This window comes from Nuphar pumila, chromosome 1, assembly GCF_984573655.1.
Source record: "Nuphar pumila chromosome 1, dmNupPumi1.hap1.1, whole genome shotgun sequence".
In the NCBI taxonomy this organism is placed as follows: Eukaryota; Viridiplantae; Streptophyta; class Magnoliopsida; order Nymphaeales; family Nymphaeaceae; genus Nuphar; species Nuphar pumila.
This window is the reverse complement of record NC_143249.1, coordinates 22192638-22217506: the sequence shown is the minus strand read 5'-3', so window position 1 is coordinate 22217506 and position 24869 is coordinate 22192638. Positions and strand designations below refer to the sequence as shown.

Sequence of the window (24869 nt, the reverse complement as noted above, 5' to 3'; positions counted from 1 at the left end):
TGGTATAAAACGCATGAGTCATACTATGAAATTTTGGGAGAGGATGATTGAGTCTAGGTTGAGAAAGGTTGTCATGATATCGGAGAATCAATTTGGTTTTATGCCTGGAAGATCAACTATGGAAGCTATACATCTTCTTAGACAAGTTATTGAGAGATATAGAGAGAGGAACAAAGATTTGCATATAGTTTTTATTGATTTGGAGAAGGCATACGATAGAGTACCTAGGGACGTTCTCCGGTGGACAATGATGAAGAAAGGTGTTTCTCTCAAGTACATTAGTATAATTAAAGATATGTATGAAGGAGTAGTAACCAATGTCCGCACTTGTGGAGGGGTGACAACCAATTTTCCTATAAGGGTTGGGTTACATCAAGGATCTGTTTTAAGCCCTTTCCTATTTGCTATAGTGATGGATGAGCTTACGAGATCAATTCAAGAAAATGTGTCGTGGTGCATGTTGTTTGCTGATGATATTGTTTTGATTGATGAGTCTAGAGCTGGGGTTAATGCTAAGTTAGAATTATGGAGACAGACATTGGAAGCAAGAGGTTTTAAGTTGAGTAAGAGTAAGACAGAATATATGGAATGTCGGTTTAGTAAGCAACGAAGTAGTGATGGGAGTGTAGTGAAGCTTGGTGAGCAAGAAATACCGGTGGATGATTGTTTCAAACATTTGGGATCTCTTATTCAAAAGTATGGAGAAATTGATGGAGATGTAAATCATAGGATAAAGGTTGGGTGGATGAAATGGAAAAGTGCAAGTGGAGTGTTGTGCGATCGTAGAATGCCATTGCGGTTGAAGGAAAAGTTTTATAGGACGACTATTAGGCTCGCTTTACTATATGGTACAGAATGTTGGGCTGTCAAGAGACATCATATTAAAAAAATGATTGTAGCTGAGATGCGTATGCTTAGATGGATGTGTGGAAATACAATAAAAGATAAGATTCGGAACGAGGAGATACGTAAGAAGGTAGGTGTTGCACCCATTGAAAATAAGATGAGAGAGAATCATTTACGGTGGTTTGGACATATTCGGCGAAGGCCTATTGATGCTCCAGATAGAAGGATGGAGAAATGGGAAAATATATTAGTTAAAAGAGGTCGGGGTAGGCCTAGGAAGACTTGGAGGGAGATGATAGGAAAGGATATGAATGCTTTGAACCTCACCGAGGACATGGCATTGGATAGAAATGATTGGAGGAGAAGGATTCATGCAGAAGACCCAGAATGATTTTCTTTTTTGGTTCATATCGCCAACCCCAATTGTTTTGGGATGAAGGCGTAGTTCTTGTTGTTGTGTAGTCTTGGACTAGATCAAATTCATATTAATATGGGTCTTAGATAGAGTCCAGATCCATATTAATTTGGATCAAAACCATTGGATCTAGTCCGATCCAAATCCGGATCTAAACCGGCAAACTGCTCCTCTTTCGAAAAAAAATGATTTTCGGGCCAACCGTAGCCCAAATCCGGAAAAGTAAAATATTGTTACACTAAGAATTTTGAGACGCATCCAACGATATATAACTCGAATTGTTCAAAAATAACTTGAATTTTGCTCGAATTTCGCTTTAATTTAAAGGTCAAAAATTAAACTTTTTCTCATGTTCTAAGTGGCTCGTTTTGGCCTTGTCGATGAGACCTGAGTCAAGTCCAAACTCAAAAGCATTGGCCTAAAATCGAGAATCTACCGATTTTTCTTCTATACTTAGCCAAATTTTTGAAAATCTCAAATTTAACTAAGTGCAAAAATACGCGATATTATAGTTAATATCGAAACTAAAAAGATCTTGTTCATACTACTATTTTGTTGTACATCTTAAGATTCATAACTGCTTATTGTTCTTGATTTCATCCTGTGTTAGCTATTTTGTTTTAGTTAGTTGCTTTCTGCCTATAGAATCAATTGATCGTAAATATTTACATGCATAGTTAATTTGCTATTGACATCCATAATTACTTATCATGAAATCATGCTTTGTGTTAGCTTTTGTTCTTTATTGTCTTTTGCGCACCTACCAATTTTTTGAGAAACTGACACATTTTATGGGCAGGTTACGATTAGGTTCTCCAGACAGACGATGGTGCGATGCAACATGGGTCGAGACCTCACTCTCTCTCTACTGGCGTCCTACCTACATGTTTTTGGCTTTGTACTTTTGTTCACGTAGGAAGAAAATCCCTAATTTTTGTACAGACTAAAATTCTATCAGTGAAATATAGTTTTTGCTCACTTATTGTTCGTCCAAAATGATTTTTGCCGGTTTTTCAGCTAACGCGCCCAGAATTATCAACTTGTTCTTCTTTTAAAAGAAAATTTGCTTTCGCTCGCTTTTGAAATAAAAAATTCTGAATTTTGAAAGGTTTTCTCCAAATATTTTTTATAGTTTACAAGTTGAAATTTTGGGGCGTTACACCAACAGGTTAGATATGTCATACATGATCTGCTTAGAGTTGATTGAAATCTCTCTCTCTCTCTCTCTCTCTCTCTCTCTCTCTCTCTCTCTCTCTCTCTCTCTCTCTCTCTCTGCTTTTATTTCATCCCTTTGAAACCCCATTTCTTTTTATCAGCAAAATTGTTTCCATTTTTGTACACTTCCTTTTTTTCAACAGTAAATCTAATTTGTTTATGCAGTCTGGAATCCTGTAGTGTCAAATCAAACTCCAAATAGGAAAAAGTTTCATATGAAATATCAAATTGTGGAAAGCAAAAACTGCAGAAATAAGGGAAAAAATAAAGTTCACAATGAAAATGGACCTCCAATAGAACTCTATGAATGTATGTGCAATTGAGATACAATAATTAAAGGAAAAGATTGCATTATCTACCACTATTGCTAAAAGACGCTTCACGAAACTTCTCTCTGTCACAGCCGGGTCCTGTCATAAAATTGAACAATGACAAAGTTTTACAATCAAATAATTAAATACTTTGCCGAATATACAGAAAAGCTATAAAAAACCCATTTTGACATAAATAGAGAACCTAGAGTATACCTCAACATCATATGAAAGAGAAATGATGCCCACTACTTTGGTGGGTGAGGATGGATCAACTAAATCAAGTACCTCAAACTCATGATAAGAATCCTATGTAAGCAAAAAGCAATTAGTGACATAAAACAAAAGAAAGTAATGTGAGCCACAAATTAGTAACAATAATAATAATAAAGAAAGAAAACAAGATAATGCTAACATTGATAGAATAAGTAAAACACTAAAACATGTCACAGTTGAAGTTCGCAGTTTCAAGTTGATGAGGAGCATTTGTTTCATTGGTAATTGTGTCACAAATTAGATGAACAGGAAAGGAACACAGCAAGCTTTTTGCACTAAGGTGGCAAAAAAAGTGGTAATTTGCAAATATGGTATATGGACTATATCAAACAAGTAGAGAAACAAATTATATCTTTTTTGTGCAGGCAAAATGAAGCCGATTGACTTAAGAAAATGCAGTTGTAAGTGAAGTTCTAAAACTCAAAGGTAGCCAATTAACTTGAGCAAATGCAGTTGCAAGTAAAGTTCCACAACACTCAAAAGTAGTCAATTAACTTAGGTAAATGCAGTTGCAAGTAATGTTCCAAAACTCAAAAGTAGTAGCAGCTCAGTGTTATCTACCAATTCCATGCCGATAGAAACCTAAGAGGATCCATTATTACTAGCACAGGTGTTCAGGAAAAGGACAATTATAAGTGAAGATACAGCATCATCTGTTGTAAATTACATTAAGAATTGACTTTTTGGTTATACAACCGTACTCATCTAAGTTTATCGTTTTATTTTACTTATTTCTGGTCAACAATAAATCTTCAATTTACTGATGCATTAGATTAATGATTCCAATGGTGGTAGATGTGATCCTTCAGGGAAATTGAAGCAATAACATGAAACCAAGAAAGTAATCAATGTTTCAGATCATCAAAATGGTAAAAAAATTGGGGTAAAACAGAAGAAACTTACATGATTGAAAACGTCTAGAAGATCAACCTCACAATACCCAATAAGATTATTTCGGGATAGTTTGTTTGTCTGCAAAATTCCCATAATATTGTTAACTGTTAGTTATATTCCTTGATAAAGAATTTTTTAAATGAGTCTTGTTGTGTAGGACAAAATTTAGTCTGGAAACAACTAATTAGATGATCTTTTGCAAGCCATTCCAGGGTGTTTATAATCCATCTAGAAAGACACCATGAAATGGGTCAATGAGAGTCCAAACTTACAAACCTCAAACACTGAGACTCGTGCAATATGAGCGCCCTCTTTTTCCAACACAACTTTCTTCACCTGAAAGAAAATAACAAAGTTTCACCATTGCTACAATGAGATGGAACATCATGACTGAAATCATGAACACATGTGACCTTGCAGACATGGTTAATCAAATGAAATTAGTGACTTCCTGACTTTCCGGTTCTCAATGACACTATAGCATATATTTCTTGCAGATAGGGATGGCAGTGGACCAGGAGAAAACAAGGCCTCGCCCCGTTTGGACCGGGATGGAGGACATGAAACAGGGATGGAGGTTAAAATCAAAACCCGTGCAGGGATGGAGGCGGGGATAGACTTACGCTTTTCTCCGCCCCGACCAGTCTCCAATCCCCGCCTTGACCCGGACCGCCCTGTCCCCGGTCCTTCTTTACAGATGGCAGTGGACCGAGGGGAAACGGGGCCCCGCCCCGCCTCGCCCTGTTTGGACCGGGGATGGAGGACATGAAACGAGGATGGAGGTTAAAATCAAGACCTGTGCGGGGATGGAGAGCATGATTTTGAGACGGGGCGGGGGTGGAGACCATGTCCCCCGCCCCAGCCCTGGTCCACTGCCATCCCTACTTGCAGAACAAAAGGATAGGTCTAGAATTTTCAAGAACTTGCAAGCAAAAAAAAATTACATCAATACACTTTTTAGTTGGCACGAATAAATCTTGATAAAATCATGAGCTAGAGCCAGACATCCACAAGACAGTCTGAATGTATTGCCTTAGATATAAGCAGTCTGGAATGAACCCTGTACTTTATTCTCATAGAGGCACTGAGCAATCACATAAAAGATCACTTGGGTCATATGGGACCTAAGGTCATAGGAGACATGAGAGAGAGGACATGGTGGCCTCATCCGAGAGTATCATGAGAAGAGAGTTAAAATGTGTCACAATTCTTAGAAAAAATAATAAAAAAGCAACATGACCAGTCATTTCTTTCTCAAAAATGAAAAAGAAGCCTAACTTCAAGAGTGCACATAGTACATACCAATACAAAACACGGCTATAATACATTACAGAAATGTTTCAACAGCCACTTATTGATCAAATCACACAGACCAGACAATCAAGAAGTCCATGAGAGAAAACTGCCCGTTTCATTAATCTCATATACCGTAATGAAAGGTCCCCAAGCAAAGAAAGAGTATGAGAGAGCATAAAACCTCTCTCTCTCTCTCTCTCTCTCTCTCTCTCTCTCTCTCTCTCTCTCTCTCTCTCATGAAGCTAAAAAAGCTAAAATTTTAGGATACATGTGATAAAGACTCCACCATATCCACCTACTGAGGTGGAGTTCAGCATGTTGATTTATGTAATTTCCTAGAGGTCACTTTATGTTAAGAGGGATCATTATTTTTGGGCTTTGAATGTAAATGGACCACCAGCTGCCTTAACCTCATCACAACCTAATTTGTTGATGTGCTGGAAACATTCTCTAAACCATAGTCGCAAATCTTGTCCTCTGGTTTTACTCGATAGGAAAGATATGGAAGATTTAAAATTCTAGTTTTTATCAGTAAAATGTTGGCAAAATCTCGGTCTATATGATATTTAAGAAATAGAAAAGATTACAAAATAAATAAACCAAAACATTGCAAATTGTTGCAGTAGGTTAATGCATTGACAAACTAGAAATAGCAATATAGATTATAAACTATATATATTAATTCTAGAACTCAAGGCTTATTGATTGGGACTGGGGGAAAAGAATAAAACATTTACCATTCTTAATGCTAGAACTTAAGGCTTATTGGTAGGAACTGAGAAGAAGAAGGCACTTTATTAATCTCATATCAATGGGAAAAGGAGGGCAAGCTCGGGCCTCCCCTCCTTGTAATACCTATACAGTGTATACACCCCAAAAGAAAAAATTGGGTGGATATGTTATGAACTTATGACGGTTTTTCCCTTGAAACTCTTAATGATTAAATATTATTTTCTGTAGATTATTTCAGTAAAACTTGATAAGATTACTGTAAATAAACTTTAAGTGACATTGCATATATCATGTTGGTTAAGTATCATGATAGAATTGCGATAAATTCAAAATATCACCAATGATTGTGATTTCTCTAAACCATAAATTCACCCTCCAACATCATTGGGGATGTAAACAGTTTGGGTTTGGTTCAGATTTAAGAATTAATAAATCAGATCTTACTGAATATTGCTTATTCAAATTTGGAGTCGGATGAAAAAGGTAATATTAAATTTTTGATATGAGTAGCTAATCAGATATATACTAAACATAATCAGATATGGATATAAGAATGATATTAAATACAAATCAGATTATTGATTGGATGTTATACGTTTGATGGAATCTGTCTAAATGGATTCATATTCGATCAAATATCTGACCCAAATCTGAGCCGTTGGCATCCTTAGACGTCATAATGGATCACTCAGTATGTAAGATTCAATGTTTGCCCATGTGGTTACCCTTGTCCTATTTCATGTGAATGCTGTATGGACCTGGACTCTCCAGTATATTCTCTAACCATAAGCTATCCTGTTTGTGCATGTCTAGGGGAAACTTGCATGTCATAAAAGTGCACGAAAGATTGCTCAAAAAAGGTCAAATCTCATTAAATGGCAACTACTTGATAATAGTCTTTATAATAATTTCTTAGCTGACATGAGCTTTGAGGAAGCTATTTCAAAGTAAAACATTAGATTCACTTTGTCTTCATGATGTCAGTTCTGAAAGGAAAAACTCAAAATTGCAGCATTTGGGTGCTGTTTGTGACGAATTGCTATTTGTCACCCATCCTCTGGGAATTTGATTACTACCATTATCTCAAATGAAGTTCTTATGAGCAACTTATGAAGACGAAACATAATTGCAATATTTCAGGTTTCTGTCGCTCATATTGTTAAGTTTCCTAGCGAACTTTGGCCTTCACTCTCGATGCTTGCAATGACTTAAATAGATCCAGTTAAATTCTTTGCCTCAATAGAAGTGAGACAAGGCTTGAGTTCCATCCACGGCCATTATGCTGCATCAGAGAATGATAATAATAGGAGCCCACACAATTGGTTTCAGAATAAACCACCTCTAAACTTTGCCAAGTTAAATACATGGTAGTTAAAAATATTCTGAAGTCATTATATGAAATCCTTGATAGATTAATACTGCTATTGCTGGATGCCTAATGCAACTGGAAATACTTACAGAGTTCCAAACAGGCTTATCTGTACTGCATCATTTGAACATGGACGATCCATGCACATGAAATCCAGAAAATAAGTGAACACGTTAGAAAGTTATAGAGGAAATATATTTGTAACTACATCATCATGATCAATATGAGGGTACAAGTAATGGGAAGCAAACATGTCAAACATGCATAAACATCAACTATAGCATTTTGTTAAAATATATATGTGTGTATATATATATATATATATATATATATATATATATATAATTTCCCTTTTATCTCTTGTAATGCCCACTAAGAGAAATTTAGTCTTTTCCTTCCATGTAAAATACGCATGTCCATTAAGGTTGTTTTTTAGTTTTTTTTTAAATTTTTATTATTTAGTTAAACAATGTAAAGGGGCCCACATTAGAGCCGTTGGGGGGCTCCCAACGACTCTATGGGAGCCCCCTTGGGTCCCATTCTTTGTATAAATAGGGGTGAATACCCCCTCCATTCTCAATACTTTTTCAAGCATTTACATATATTTTTAGTTCTCTCTTCTCACTTTGTGTGTGTTTGGTGTGGCACATTGTATTTGGATCATTAGTGACATCTTGCTTGTGTATTTGTGCCTTCTTACAGTCACCTTGTAACATTGTTTTTTGGCACTTGTATTTCATTACATGGTATCAGAGCCCTCCAAGTGTTTGAACATTCTTGGGACTTCTTTCTTTGTATTTGAGTTACACACTTTTGTTCTTCTCCAACTCTTTCGTAATTGCTGATAAAGATGCAAAGAGTGACCTCTTATGCAAATTGAATGTGACCAACTATAGAATGTGGGCGCTGACTATGGAAAACAACTTCAAAGGCAAGAAACTTTGGAGATATGTATGTGGCACCGTTCCGAAACCACAATTAAAGCTCACCAAGAAAGAAGGGAATGAATAAAAAGCTTTGGATGATGAAGAAAAAGTCAAAGCTTTTAAAGATTGGGAAAGTGCGCAAGAAAAAATATTGGCATGATTCATGAATAACGTGGAGCTCAAGATTTGTGTTAATCTAGCAAATTAAAAAGGAAAATGAAGCTTGATTCTTCATAAAAGGTATGTATACTCTAAAAGATTTTGCCTGGCATTTCTTTTTACAAGAAAAAATAAGAGGAACTAAGCAAGGGGATATGAGTATTAAAGACTATATTATAGTACTGTATCTCCATTATGAGATAAGCTTGCTCTCTTTGAACCTCAATGGGAAGGAAGTGTTATTGCCACGAGGCAAGAGCAAATGAAGAGAGAAAGATTTTTTCAATTTATCCTAAATTTGAACTAAGATGATCACTTCTTTATAGGGCTTCTACTCCTCTTAGTAAAGTTCTTGTCGATTTATACCAAAAAGAAACTCACTTGGCTCTTAAAAAAGACTTTAATGAAGGTCATGTGGTATCTTAACCAGAAAATAACATAAGGACATATAAACCTCCTCACTTTTGGAAAAATAGCACTAGTGAAAAAAGAAAAATGGTTTGTCATCATTGTAATGAACTGGGACATCTTAGACCTGATTGTCCTAAGCTTAAAAAGAAGGTGGCTTCCATTGGAGATAGTTCAAGCAATTCAAATTAAGAATCAAGAAGAGATGGAGACATAAAAAACTTCATTGCTCAACTTACGAAAACTCTCCAACAATTCATGAGAAACAACTTTTTCACACCTTTCACCTCCGGTTTCGCGATCTCATCAACTCTCGGTATGTCCTCTTGGATTCTAGATTTGAGTGCCTTCGTTCATATGACTCCAAATGCATATTTTTTATCCAAACCAAGCCTTAATTCTTTTAAATCATTTGTTTTCACGGTCGATGAAACATCATTAGATGTTAAAGGAATGGAAAACTTTGAAAAAGTTCTAAGCAAAGACAAAAAATTTATGTTCCAAAACTTAACTTAAATCTTTTTTTTCAGTTCTCAAATAACCCATTTTGGATACAGTGTCTCTTTTTCACCCATCAATTGCTATGTGCAGGATCTTCGGTCCAAGAAGCGAATTGGGCAAGGCCATAGAAGAGGAAACCTATATTATATGGATTTTTTGTTCTTGTCATCCAAATCATTTTGTAATCATGTTCAATCTAAAGATGTTGTCACTTGTCACAAAAGGCTAGGTCATCCCAGTGTCTCTAAGTTGTATTTTTTTCCTTTTTGGGGAAAAAATTTGTAATAAAAAAGAATTTTCATGCAATGATTGTATTCTTTGAAAAATGCATTATCTTCTTTATCCACACAACAACTTTATTTTTAAGAGACAATTTGAATTAGTACATTCGGATATATGGGGACCAACACCCGTTATGTCTAAAGGAGGATATTCATATTATGTTGTCTTTATTGATGATTTCACTAGATATACTTGGGTTTACTTTATTAAAAACAAATACAATGTTTTTCTACTTTTACAGAATTTCATATCCTTATTCAAAATCAATTTCAAAACAATATAGCAATTTTTAAATATGATTCCGGAGGAGAATACATGTCAAATGAATTTCAAAACTACCTTAAACAAAACGGCATTATTCTGTAAGAAGATGAGCTCCTAGATTACCAACAATGAATACTTCAAAGAGCTCCAACCAAAGTATCGAAGAAGAACACTCACAAGAACCAAGAAAGGTTCATACACAAAATACCCAAAAAGGGTATTCAACAACAAGAGAATAAAAATGATTTTATTGATTGTGAATCACACACTAAATAATACTTTCAAAAGAGAGGAATGCCCCATATTTATATACACAAGAGGAACAAGAGAATAAGAGAGTTGTTGGTCAACTGTTGACTAGTCAAATACAACCTAAAAGTGTCCAAAAAAGATAAAAAGAAAAAGTGAAAAATACTTATACAACAAATACTAAAAACAAAATAAAATTATACATTATTTGATACATTATTTAACACTCCCCCTCAAACTTATGGTTGGATAACCGAAAGTTTGTCTAACAGAAAGTGAAATCTAGGAGTTGTGAGTGATTTGGTAAAGAAATCTGTCAATTGATATTCTAAAGAAACATAGGGAAGAACAATAGAGTCGTGTAGGAATCCCTCTCGTACATAGTGACAATCCATCTCAATGTCCTTGGTTCGTTCTTCGTGGAATGTCCAGTTGCTGGCAATGTAAATAGAACTTTTGTTGTCGTAGTATAGTCGTGATGCCCTTGTACTCTGAACACCCATGTCATACAGCAACCTTCTTAGCCAAACTACTTTCATAGTGGTTGTAGTCATTGCTCTGTATTCTGCTTTGGTTGATGAGAGAGAGACTTTATGTTGCTTCTTGCACCTTCAAGAAATCAACGATTGACCTAAAAATATACAAAAACCAACAGTTGAGTGTCGGTTATTTGGATTTTCTCCTCAATTTGCGTCAGTATAAGCAATTAAATCTAAGAATGAAGAAGCAGACAAGAAAAGTCCTCGAAAAATAGAAGTTTTAATATATCTAATAATACGTAAAACAACTCCCATATGAACAGTGGTAGGAGCATGCTGAAATTGGCTTGTTGTGTGAATGGCATGCGCAATGTCAGGTCTTGTAATGGAGAGATACGACAGTGTCCCGACAAGTTGTCTGTAAGGTGTTGGATTTTCAAATGGTTCTCCATCATCAATCTTCATTTTGACATTTATAACTTCGAAAGTGTCAACCTTTTTGTCATCGGAGATACCAGACCCATCAACAATATCTAGAGCGAGCAAACTTATACTGAGTCAGCAAATAGCCTCTAGAAGAATAAACAACTTCTATACCAAGAAAAAAATTTAAAAAACCCAAATCACTCATTTCAAAATGTATTTTGAGAAATCTTTTAATGTTTTCAACTCCCTATTTATCACTTTCAATGATAATCATGTCGTCTACATAGAGGAGAAAGATAATAATACCTGTATCAGAAATCTTAACAAACAAAGTTGTATCAGTAAGACAAGATTGAAAACCAAAATCGAGCATAACTTGACTAAATTTGTCATACCAAGCTTTTGGGGCTTGTTTAAGGCCATACATAGCCTTATTTAAACGAAGAGTATTTCCTTTAGGAATATTAATGCCAGGTGGTGGTTCCATATACACTTTTTCGGCTAAGATTCCACTGAGAAATGCATTTTTGACATTCATTTGATATATAAGCAATTTCTTTATAGAGGCAAAAGTTACTAAGGTCCTAACAGTGATCATTCTAGCAAGTGGAGCAAATGTCTCCTTATAGTCTATTTCATACTCTTGGGAATAGTCCTTGGCAACTAATCTGACATTTATACCTTTCAAGAGCTCCGTCACTCTTGGTTTTAACTTTATACATTCATCGACAACCTATAGGCTTTTTGCCTGGTGGAATATCTTGAATAGTCCAGGTATTCGCCTTTTCTAATGCATTATTTCCGCTCTCATTGCTTCTACCCCATTCAGAATGTTCCTTTGTTGTCGCATAGTTAAAAGATTCTATGTAGGATGTATTAATGCAATGTAGGCTTGATACTTAGGTGAAAAAGACTCGCATGACACAAATTTTCCAGGGACTTTTGACACTCTAGATGACCTTGTTTATATTGCTTCTTGTTCTTCATTACTAGTATATTTTTTGAGAGCACATGGTCGTTCTAAGTTACCTCGCCTAGAGTATTGAATATAATCTTGATTATCATGAAATGATTCTGTACTTATCATGTCATTTTTATCTTCTTGACTTTCATCAATATCACACTCATCAATCTTTGGAACTAAATCCAATAAGAAAGAATACTCATTTATTTCCTTAGAGTTCTCACTTTCAAAAAAACTTTCCTTTTCCAAAAAGAATACATTCCTTGACACATAACTTTTTAGTTTTCAAAATCAAAACATCTGTAACCTTTATGATAATTTGCATATCCTAGAAAAACACAAGGAATGGCACGAGAGAGTTTGTCATTTTTATTAGAAAAAACAAAACACTTGCATCCAAAAACCCTTAGAATAATTTGGAATTTATTTGAAAAGTTTTTCAACAGGAAATATATTTTTTAAGGAAGAGGATGGCATTCTGTTAATAAGATAAACTGCAGTTAGAGTGGCTTCAGCCCAAAAAACTTTAGGTACTTGATTTGTAATAAGTAAAGTTTTTGTTGTCTCTATAATATGCATATGGTTTCTTTCAGCTAAACCATTTTTTGAGGGGTATAGGGACATGATCTTTGATGTGTGATATTGTTTAGATTTAGATAATCTTTAAATTCTTTTGATAAAAACTCTCCCACTAAAACAGTGTAAAAGATAGAAATATCATTCTTAAATTGATTTCTGACTAGATTATGAAATATTTGAAAGTGTGAGAAAACTTCAAATTTATGTTTAAGAAAATAGATCCAAGTATGTCTTGTAAAATCGTCCATAAAAATTACATAATACATAAAGCCACCTTTTGATATAACAGGTGTAGGTCCTCAAACATCCGAAAGTGGTCGAGAAGAAACAAAGGTTCTTTCTTGAAAAGGTAATCTTTTCATTTTACCAAGAATGCAATTTTCACATGTAAAGTTTTCAAAATTACAAAAAAAAACATTTTTGAAAAAAAAATGAATCTTGGATACACTAGGATGGCCAAGTCTCTTATGCCATAGATGCAAATCTACTTTCTGAATATTACAACACAATGTATTCTTGGGTATTTCCAAAAAATCCATGTAGTATAGGCTTTCTCCTCTATGGCCTTTCCCAATCAGCTTTCCTGACTGATGATCCTGCACTCAAAAACCACAAGAGAAGAAGAAAACAATACATCCATGGTCAGATAATTGAGAAACAGATAAAAGATTTAGGTTAAGTTTAGGAATATATCTAATTTAAGGAATACAAAATCTTTTTGAGTTTTGAGAAATATTTTCAAATTTTCCTATTACTTTTATCTCAAGATATGTTCCATCTGTAGTAAAAACATTGGACCCATTTGAGTTATGACATTCGCATAACATATCAATATTTGGTATCATATGGAATGAAGCACCTGAGTCAAGAAGCCAAAAAGAGTTACCGGGATCGAAGATGTCGAAAGAAGAGACTGCGGCTCTAGTGGATGAAGATGATCCTTTGAGTAGAGGTTGAAGTGCCTCCACTAATTGAGTTAAGGACATGCTTTCAATAGATGGTTCACTTGATTCTTGTGGAGGTCCGACAGAGGCAACCTTCTTCTCAAAGGGCTTCTTCAATTTCGGACAATATGTCTTCATATATCCTGGTTCACGACAATAGTAACAAATGACTTTCCTTTTTTCAAACTCATTTCCTTGTTTCTCATCATTTGTACTCCCATAATGTGAAGGTTTGTAGGTTCGAACATAGTTTCCCGGTCTAGATACGGATAGGACTGAGTCATCATCAGACTTAGAGATTCTCTTTTTAAGCTTATTTTCCTCCATGCTTAATTTTTCTATCGTGTCTTCTATTGAAGGAATTTTCCCTCAATAAAGGAGAACGAATTTGGTTAATTCAAGCTCCGATCTTAATCCATTAATGAATTGAAAAAAATGTTCCGTATTTATTTGATTTTGACGGAGTTCTATGTCTTTCAGACAATGCCATTTTTGTTCAAGAAGAACCGATTCTTCCCATAATTCGGACAAGCTATTACAGTATTCTCTAATGCTCGTCCCTTTGAACCATATTTTGTACTTATAAATTGCATACATGTGCAATATCTTTAAGAGAATACATTCTCTTAAAATAGTCTCATGCATTGTTTGCATATTCAAATTTTGTAAGACTTGAACATTTTTTGATATCGACACTACTAATGAGCCAAGACATAATCTTGGCATGTCCCATTCTCCATTGCTTCCACTTTTTTTCGTAAGTGGTAATGGCTTTATTTTTATGTGTAAAACCCGCATCAAAAAAAATTTGTTGTATTGGACCCGGGCCGGGTCGGGTCAGCACATGATAAGATATCAAATATGAGAGAAATGGAAGATGTGTGACCCTACCCCCATTAATGAAGAGATGTTTTATAAGTTAGCCCAAGTGGAATGCAAGTATTTGACATAGAGATGTGTATACTCTCAGAGAGATATAATGTATATACCTAGAAGGATCAGTCTTGGGCCTAATGCCAAAAAAAACATAAACCAACATGATACAAGGGGGTTGTGATGTTGAATGAGTATATGCACATTGTGGAGGGAAACTCTGGGAAGATGCAGGTGAAGTGCTAAAGGAGGCACTTCAGCAAGAGGGTGTGCATTGATGGTAGCGAAGGCTGGGTGAGGTGAACTGTACCTCTGTGCCATGGGTTATTTAACCACAGCTGGGTTAGGTTAGTGATGACCATATCCCGTCAAACAGGAGATTGGGTTATTGCCATGGATTGTGACAGACAATGTACAGCTACAGAGCATGACCAGCAGGCAATCTATATGACATTTTAATGCCTCGTACTAAAAAAAAGAAAGAAAGATAAAGAAAAAAATAAACAGCAAAGCCAATGTGGCCATGCTACAAAGAATATGAAGTTGGAGGTAGTTATAACCACTGAGAGTTTTATTGCTTTCTACTTGATTCAAAAAGGACCACCACCGAAGTATGTACCAATCAGTGGACCCTTTTCGTGGCTAACACCTATCTTCATGATATACCTGATCCCAAAGGATATTAAGACTGACTGCTAACTCCTCCTGCTAATATGGCCTAATGCTGTATTATTTGTTGTACTCCATACTGTCTATATGACCCATACACCATTCAACTACCATTTGCTGGCCCAGGTTTTCAATCACGTGTACTGCTAAGATGCTAACATTGGTTGCCCACGCCTGTATTAACTGCTAAGATGCTAACATTGGTTGTCGGCAGGGGCTCAGCCCCTGCCGCTTCATGGCTATCGGCAGGGGCTCAGCCCCTGCTGCTTCATTGTTGTCGGCAGGGGCTCGACCCCTGCCGCTTGGCTGCAGTCGGCAGAAGCAGGCCCCCTGCCGCCTCGATGCTGTCGACAGGGGCTGCCCCCCCTGCCGCCTCGTTGTCGGCAGAGGCTCGACCCCTGCCGCTTCGCTGCGGTTGGCAGGGACAGGCCCCCTGCCGCCTCGTTGCTGTCGGCAAAGGTTGGCCCCCTGCCGCCTCGCTGTTTTCGACAGGGGCTCATCCCTTGTCGCCCCGCTGTTGTCGGCAGGCAGGGGCTCGCCCCCTGTCCCTTTTCTGTTTTTGGCCAACAAGGGCACACCCCTGTTGTCTCTCTCTTTTTCGATCGACAGGCCTGACTTTCTATTTCTCCGCATGATAAATAATGTAGCATTGAATATTCATACTTTTGCAGACATCACATCGAACCCCGCTCTGGCTCCGCGGCCTGAGCCTCGTATCATCTACACTCGTAGACGCACACAGTTGCACGACATCTCGAGGTAGGGGAAAGCCGCACAAGGATTTTGGATGAATAAAATAAAATAAGACTCCTGAGATAGAATAGTTATTTTACATACCTGCTTATCTGAAGAAGTATTTAATTTATGAATTGCTAGTCGGTGTTTTACTCATTCTGATTCTTTTGAAACTACATGCTTAGAGTAAACTCTATGGGTAGACTCATTCTAGAGAGAATCGAGTAGTTTAATTGGTATACCTGTTTACCTGTAGGACTTCTTGACTTGTGATTGTCTGTCATGCATGCTTATCCTTTTAAAATTGCATACTTAATGTAACATTTGTGAATAAACTCATTTCTGGAGAGAAACCCACTGCAATTGCTATTGTAACCGAACCTTAAGACAGGTACGGTATAAATTTTACGAGAGGTCATGGAGTACCTTGAAGCGGGAAATCAACACTTTATTGATATAGATGAGATAATGTCGGCCTCCACAGGCCAATTGCTCAAAGAGCAATACATGTCATGTATGAACCAAAGAATCATAAAACATTATATGTTGTCCTCTCATCGTAGTCGTACCTCTAAGTAGGTACGATCGTACTTTTGGACAAGTACGTCCCATGTGTGTTACGATGGTTGGATGATGAGGTTGTAGCAACATCGATGCGTGCATTTAACACAATACTGAGATCACATAAATGGTGACAACTCGCCTTCACAGGCAAGATGCTCGAGTGGGTCTAATAGACCAGAGCATGTAGAATGAGGCGGCGGTTAAGAAACCTCTGTCGTACCCATTCGACCTTCACGGTTCATCAAGGGAGAGGATGGATGGTACAAAAACTTCGATGAACAGGTTGTTAACAACCACCCCACGGGCAAAAGACTCGGCTTCTCCAGTCATCGGAGTTAGGGGAATTGGGATTACCATAAATTATCCTAGGTGGTAACTCTCAGGTACTTCTGCAAAAGTTGGATGCATCCATGGGCCACGAATGCCCTTGAGGATTTACTCTCTTGGTCACTGACCGTCCCCTTAGGAGCGGACTCAGTCAGCCATCCGGGTTAATGAAAACACCTGACATAATAAACCCCCGGATCGGTCTCGGTTGTTTCTACGTTTCGCGTCTGTGCATACCCACAGGCCAGTTAATATCAAAAATTAAAGAATATCTTCTTGAATAGTTGTAGATGATTGAGACTTACACCGCTTGAAATGATTCAAACAATAGCTCTTTGCACATGTTACACTTGTTAGAATAGATTATAATTGTATTGATTGTTTTAATATAATAACTGCTTATCTCATAAATTCTACTTATCTGTTTGTGCACCTACTGGTTTGTTATGAAACTGACCCATTTCATGGGCAGGTGAGGAGTAGGACTTCAGCTAACGTACCCAGGATTTGTTGACTTGTGCTCCTTTCTAAATGTCTTTCGTTGTCGATTTTAAAAGTAAAAACTTTAAATCTTTGAAAGGTTTTTCGATAATGTTTTCGAAATCACAAGTCGAAATTTTGGGGCGTTACATTATGTCTACAAGAGACATAAAATTAGGTTAGTCACTTGGAACATAGGCTCTTTAACATGTAAGTTGGTAGAGTTATAAGATGTTACGTGTAGAAGAAAGATTTGGGTAGGTGAGAAAGCAAAAGTGATAGAACCTTGGGGATATAAGATTTGGTATACGGGAATAAATAGGAATAGGAATGGAGTAGGGATAGTTATGAGTCGTGAGTTTATAGATAATGTAGTTGAGGTCCGTAGGAAGGGTGATAGGATTTTACTTATTAAATTAGTATTAGGTACTGATATTATTAATATTATTAGTGTTTATGCACCTCAAGTTGGTACGGAATGTTGGGCTGCCAAGAGACATCATATTCAAAAAATGAGTGAGATGTGTATGCTTAAATGGATGTGTGGAACTACAATAAAAGATAAGATTCGGAACGAGGAGATACGTAAGAAGGTAGGTGTTGCACCCATTGAAATCAAGATGAGAGAGAATTGTTTACGGTGGTTTGGACATATTCGGCGAAGGCCTAATGATGCTCCAGTTAGAAGGATGGAGAAATGGGAAAATATATTAGTTAAAAGAGGTTGGGGTAGGCCTAGGAAGACTTGGATGGAGATGATAGGAAAGGATATGAATAATTTGAACCTCACCGAGGACATGGCATTGGATAGAAATGATTGGAGGAGAAGGATTCATGTGGAAGACCCAGAATGATTTTCTTTTTTGGTTCATATCGCCGACCCCAATTGTTTTGGGATGAAGGCGTAGTTGTTGTTGTTGTATGCACCTCAAGTAGGTTTAGATGATTTCATTAAGCGTCAATTTTGGGAAGATTTAGATGGAGTAGTACAAGGGATATCTTATGGAGAAAAGCTTTTCATCGGCGGTGACCTTAATGGACAAGTAGGCATTAGTAGGAACGGATTTGAGAGTATCCATGGAGGCTATGGTATAGGAGAAAGAAACGAAAGTAGAGAAAGGATTTTAGATTTTTGTTTGTCCTATGATATGATCTTAGCAAACACTTGGTTTAGGAAGAGAGAGTCTCACCTAGTAACATTTAAAAGTGGGGTTAATACGAGTCAAATAGATTTTTTCCTACTTAGAAAGAGAGATAGGAGTTGTTGCATCGATTGTAAGGTTATACCGGGAGAAAGTATAGCTACACAACATAGAGTCTTAATTTGAGATCTTAGAATTAGACAATGACGCAAAAGGGATAAACATATGATAGATCCTAAAATTAAGTGGTGGGCATTGAAAAGAGCTAAACAAGGAATGTTTGTAGAGCAGGTTGTTAAGGAAGCTGATTGGTGTCTCGAGGATGATTCAGAATCAATGTGGAGTAAGATAGCGGGTGGCATGAGAAAGGTGACTAAGGAGGTATTGGGTGAATCTAAAGGTGATGCACCGCTAGGTAAGGATACATCATGGTAGAACGAGGATGTCAAATTAGTTATTAAGGTTAAAAGAGAGTATTATAGAAATCTAAGTAAGAGTCGTGATAATGAGAATTTAGAGAAATATATGATAGCAAAGAAGGAAGCTAAAAAGGTAGTTCGAAACGCGAGGGATAAGGTATATAAGGAGGTTTATGACAAGTTGGATACCAAAGAGGGCGAGAAGGATATTTATAGGCTTGCAAAGATGAGAGATAGAAAATTGAGGGATCTAGATATGGTTAGATGTATCAAAGATGAAACGCAAAGGGTTTTAGTTAAAGATGAGGAGATTAAGGAGAGATAGAAAGATTATTTTGATAAGCTATTTAATGGAAGTCATGCTCAGGATCTTGGAGACTTCTCCATTCCTTTTCATGAGATGAATCGTGACTTCATGCGCAAGATTCAAAAGAAAGAAATTGCAGAGGCTTTAAAGAAAATGAAACAGGGCAGTTGGCCCAAATGGTATACCTATCGAGGCTTGGAAATGCTTGGGAGAGAAAGGTGTAGAATGGTTGACAAATCTTTTTAACAAGATTTGGTGGACAAATAAGATGCCTAATGAGTGGAGGAAGAGTACTTTGGTGCCTCTATATAAGAATAAGGGTGATATACAAGATTGCACAAACTATTGTGGTATAAAACTCATGAGTCATACTATGAAACTTTGGGAGAGGGTGACTGAGTCTAGGTTGAGAAAGGTTGTCATGATATCGGAGAATCAATTTCATTTTATGCCTAGAAGATCAACTATGGAAGCTATACATCTTCTTAGACAACTTATTGAGAGATATAGAGAGAGGAACAAAGATTTGCATATGGTTTTTATTGATTTAGAGAAGGCATACGATAGAGTACCTAGGGATGTTCTCTGGTGGACAATGATGAAGAAAGTTGTTTCTCTCAAGTACATTAGTATAATTAAAGATATGTATGAAGGAGTAGTAACAAATGTCCACACTTATGGAGGGGTGACAACCAATTTTCCTATAACGGTTGGGTTACATCAAGGATCTGCTTTAAGTCCTTTCCTAATTGCTATAGTAAAGGATGAGCTTACGAGATCAATTCAAGAAAATGTGTCGTGTTGTATGTTGTTTGCTGATGATAATGTTTTGATTGATGAGTCTAGAGATGGGGTTAATGCTAAGTTAGAATTATGGAGACAGACATTGGAAGCAAGAGGTTTTAAGTTGAGTAAGAGTAAGACAGAATATATGGAATGTCGGTTTAGTAAGCAACGAAGTAGTGATGGGAGTGTAGTGAAGCTTGGTGAACAAGAACTATCGGTGGATGATTGCTTCAAATATTTGAGATCTATCATTCAAAAGTATGAAGAAATTGATGGAGATGTAAATCATAGGATAAAGGTTGGGTGGATGAAATGAAAAAGTGCAACTGGAGTATTGTACGATCGTAGAATGCCATTGCGGTTGAAGGGAAAGTTTTATAGGACGACTATTAGGCCCGCTTTACTATATGGTACGGAATGTTGGTGTAATAACTACGAAAAATAGAGAGATTTGGGTCTTGGATTCCTTCACTGGATCCAAATAAAGTAGGCAATAATGTACGAATCGTATGAGTTGGGTCGAATCCACCATTGAACAAAATGGATCCGCTTAAGAATGTGCTCAAGTGGGGCCATTTCGAACCCACGTCAATGGATCCACTTTAAAATTTACCGGTTTGAATGGGTTCATAACCTATTACAGACCCGGATCCACCTTAGAGTACATTCGGTACGGTGGGTTATCGGGTTCGGACCCGGACCCGTTCCCCTTTTCATTAAAAGTCGAGTATAAGAATCGTTCCTAGGGCACGATTCTTGCCCAAGAGTGCATATCGCAAGATCGCGGGAGGGGAGGGAAATCGGCTCCTCTGGTTCATCGGAGATAGGGGGTCGCCGTTGTACAAGAGGAAGGTGAGGAAGGTCTCAAACAACTTTTGTTTTGATTTTCCAGTCTCTTACCTCCCTCTTTCTTCCTCTCTGAAGATTCTGTGCACGTTGGTGGAGTCACCATTGTTGGAGGTACCTCGACCACCTGTTGTCGCCATCGTCAACGTTCTTCTCACAGCAGGTGTCGATAACGATTGAGGTAGGATTCTGTCTCTGATCTTGTTGGGTGTGGACTGAATCGGGTTGGGGTTGGGTCGGTCAAGGGAAATCCCGATTATTATCGCATGTACGAGATTCCAATTCTTTCTTGGTTGTATGAAAATCCAAAACTGTGGCTTGGGGTTACCGGTAAGGCTAACGATAGCCTTGGGAAGGGCAGATGTTTACGTGCCTAATCCTAAAACATAAATCCCCAAATCAAATCGATTTGGGGGTTTTCTTCTTAAACCATAAATCCCCAAATCAAATCGATTTGGGGGTTTTCTTGATAAACTGTAAATCTCCAAATAAAATCGATTTGGGGGTTTTCTTGATAAACCCTAAATCTTGAAATCGGAACGGTTTGGGGGTCATTTCTTTCCTGATTTGATTCATTCTCTAGAAAACATTAATTTTCTTGATAGTATATGTTTTAATCTGATGGGTATCGGAATTGTTTTGTTTTTCTCTTAAGCGTAATGGTTCTTGATCATATATGATGTTGGTTAGATTAATTTCTTTTAACCTATTGCGTTGGATTCTAAATAATATGTGAAGCAGGGTGTCTTGAATCTATCGGCTGATGATTTTCATTCAATATGGACCACCTAACATAGATTCTTTTAATTTCTTTAACTTCTTGAATAAACCTGAGTTCTTGTTACTGGCGTCGGATTCCAGATTAACTAAAATTTGTATATGTTGTATCAGATTCCATTTTTATTTTATAAGTCAGAATTTTGTGGGTTGCTGTAGATTTTGAATTTTTCTTTTGAGAAAAAAAAATGTATTAAGAAAGAGATACAGTAGTAACACAAATTTTCATTGGGGGACTATATCTTGCTTGAACCGTATTACGTATTCCATAATGAGTGATCCATACAACACATTAAAACTGTATATTATTTCACACTGCATGCAAGGTTATTTTTAGGACTAGTGGTTTCTGATCACGCTTGACTTTCACTCACATTGTCAATGGTATATTGTCTCTCTGTGGATGAATTGTCTTGTTTCTTTTACACCATATCGATGTATTTTTTTCCACCTAATTGCAATCTATATTAGACGATTGTCTGCTAAAAAATTGTTTAACACAAATTTCAGGATAGCTGATTTGTTATATTTTTGTGAAAAGACATCTAGTTGGGACAATTTAGTTAGAACAAGTGGGAGTATGTGATACTTTTAGTAACAGAGCAACTGGGTTATATTTAACATATAGATACCTATGATGGGTATTCATGTTCAGTTTATGGTAAACAAGGAACATAATTTGTGACAAAGGAAGTTTGGGACTCAATGTTTAAGGGTGTGTGTATTACAAAGAATGGGGGTTTAATGTTATGGCAGTCAGTAGAAGTTGTGGAAAGGTTTCAAACTTCGAGAAAATAACTAAATTAATTAAAACCAATTACTCAGTGGAGACCTACCTTGGAGAGGGTGGGTGGTACAAGACTTCGAGGACTTGTGTTTGGTGTCGAGCGTGAAGCGGCTCGTGGGTCTCCGTCCTCGGAGTTAGGAACCAGGACTACCTATGTGTCCTAGGTGGTAGTTCCACATCTTCTACAGAGGTTGGGGATGCATCCTGATTTGAGTTGAGCCCATGGGAGATTCTCTCCGTTAGAATGTTCGGGTTAATAAATTACCTGGAATAATATACCCCCGAACGTTCTCTTCTGAGATGGTCACATGTGCCCGTGTGTACCCACGGGATAAGATAATTAAACATCATTTAGAAGAGTTAGGTTCACAACTAGTGGAGACCCTAGAGAGATATATGTAAGTGGTACTTCAGATGTTTTATATTATCAACTTATAAATTAGTAGAATCCTTAACTTGGTGGATACAAGGTAATTAATTATTATTTGAAAGTGTACATGTTATTACATTGACTTTGGCACACCTCACCTGCTTATCAAAGATTCATATTTGTTATTGCTAAATAACCGCTCACTTGCATATTAATGTGGCATCTTTGTTATGGTTATATAACTATGTACTTGCTCATATACATGAATTTAGATTTTTGTTATATAGTGCTTAACTGACTTGATATACATTAAAGATCAACCATGACACTCATACCATACACTCGATTCACGATATACTTGCACTATCAGTACAGAATTCCTGCTTAGACGTGGTAGTCTAATTCCTATTTTATTTTAACATTTTCAGGTCCTGAGTAGTCACCACAAGCGGTTATAGGGGAGGTTTCGACATCTGTTTGATCTACTGGTTCCCTGGCCAACCTGTAACTGATATGCCATCAGTGATTCGTTATTTGTAAATATACTTTTGTAAAGTTCATGAACTGAAGTAAAATAAAGAATGTGTCGATTGTTTAAAGATCTTTTGACCTGTATCTCTCCATTCATTTAACCATGAGTTATAAAATGATTCCGCTGTATAAAAAAAAAAGAAAATCCTGGTGTTTCTGGGTTAAGTTTTTGGGGCATTACAGTTGGGCTGCCAAGAGACATCATATTCAAAAAATGAGTGTGATGCATATTGTAACGCCCCAAAAACTTAACCTGGAAACACAAAGATTTTTTTTTTATTAGAGCGAAATCATTTTATAACTCATGGTTAAGGGAATAGAACGATATAGGTAAAAAGATCTTCAACAATCCACACATCCTTCATTCCATTTTAGTTCATGAAACTTTACAAAAGTACATTTACAAAGAATGAATCCATGATGGCATATCAGTTACAAGTCGGCCAGGGAACCAGTAGATCAAGCAGATATCGAAACCTCTCCTGTAACCGCTTGTGGTGACTACTCATGACTTGAGAATGTTAAAAAGGATAGGAATTAGACTACCACGTCTAAGCAGGAATTTTGTACTGATAGTGCAAGTATATCGTGAATCGAGTGTGTGGTATGAGTGTCATGGTTGAGCTTTAGTGTATATCAAGACAGGTAAGCACTATGTAACAAAGATCTAAATTCATGTACATGAGCAGGTGAGCAGTTATATACCAATAACAATTATACCACATCAATAAGCAAGTGAACAGTTATATAACAATAACAATTATGCAACATTAATAAGCAGGTGAGATATGCCACAGTCAATGTAATAACATGTACACTTTCATATAACAATTTAATTATCTCGTATCCACAAAGTAAATATTTTACTAGTTTACAAGTTGATAATATAAAGCATCTGAAATACAACTTACATATATCTCTCTAGTGTCTCCACTGGTTGTGACACCTAACTTTTCTAAATGATGTTTAATTATCTTATCTCGTGGGTACACACGGGCACAGGTGATCATCTCAGAAGAGAACGTTCGGGGGTATATTATTCCAGGTAATTTATTAACCCGAACATTTTAACGGAGACTGAATCCCCAAGGGAGCGACCAATAGCCGAGAGAATCTCCCAATGGCTCAACTCAAAACAGGATGCATCCCTAACTTTTGCAGAAGATGTGGGACTACCACCTAGGACACATAGGTAGTCCTGGTCCCTAACTCCGAGGACGGGCACCCACGAGCCGCTTCACGCTCGACACCAAACACAAGTCTTCGAAGTCTTGTACCACCCACCCTCTTCAAGGTAGGTCTCAACTGAGTAATTAGGTTTCATTAATTTAGTTATTTTTCCGAAGTTTAGAACATTTCCACAACTTCTAATCACTGTCATAGCAGTAAACCCCATTCTTAGTAATACACACACACTCAAACATTGAGTCTCAAACTTTCCTTTATCACATGTTATGTTCATTGTTCACAATATACTAAACATGAATACACATCATAGGTATTTATATGTTAAATATAACTCAGTTGCTCTGTTAATAAAAGTATCACATACTCCCACATATTGTTCTAACCAAATTATCTCAACTAGATATATTTTTAGCAAAAAAATAACAAATCAGCAATCCTGAAATTTATGTTAAACCATTATTAACAGATAATCGTCCAATATAGATTGCAGTTAGTCAAAAAAAATGTATCGATATGGTTTACAAGAAACAGGA

The 24869-nt window shown here is 36.8% G+C and overlaps 1 protein-coding gene across 1 annotated transcript in view; it reads right to left on the bottom strand.

The window, feature by feature from the left end:
- Positions 1 to 24869, bottom strand: part of LOC149848322 (phosphatidylserine decarboxylase proenzyme 3-like) — a 227461-nt gene that overhangs the window by 186588 nt on the left and 16004 nt on the right. Inside the window, exons 3-7 of the mRNA XM_089990766.1 lie at positions 7444 to 7468; positions 4234 to 4293; positions 3967 to 4035; positions 3004 to 3096; positions 2836 to 2886 (exon numbers count right to left, since the gene is read on the bottom strand). Of these exons, the coding sequence (XP_089846892.1) occupies positions 2836 to 2886; positions 3004 to 3096; positions 3967 to 4035; positions 4234 to 4293; positions 7444 to 7468 (298 nt within the window). The remainder of the gene's footprint in view (positions 1 to 2835; positions 2887 to 3003; positions 3097 to 3966; positions 4036 to 4233; positions 4294 to 7443; positions 7469 to 24869) is intronic.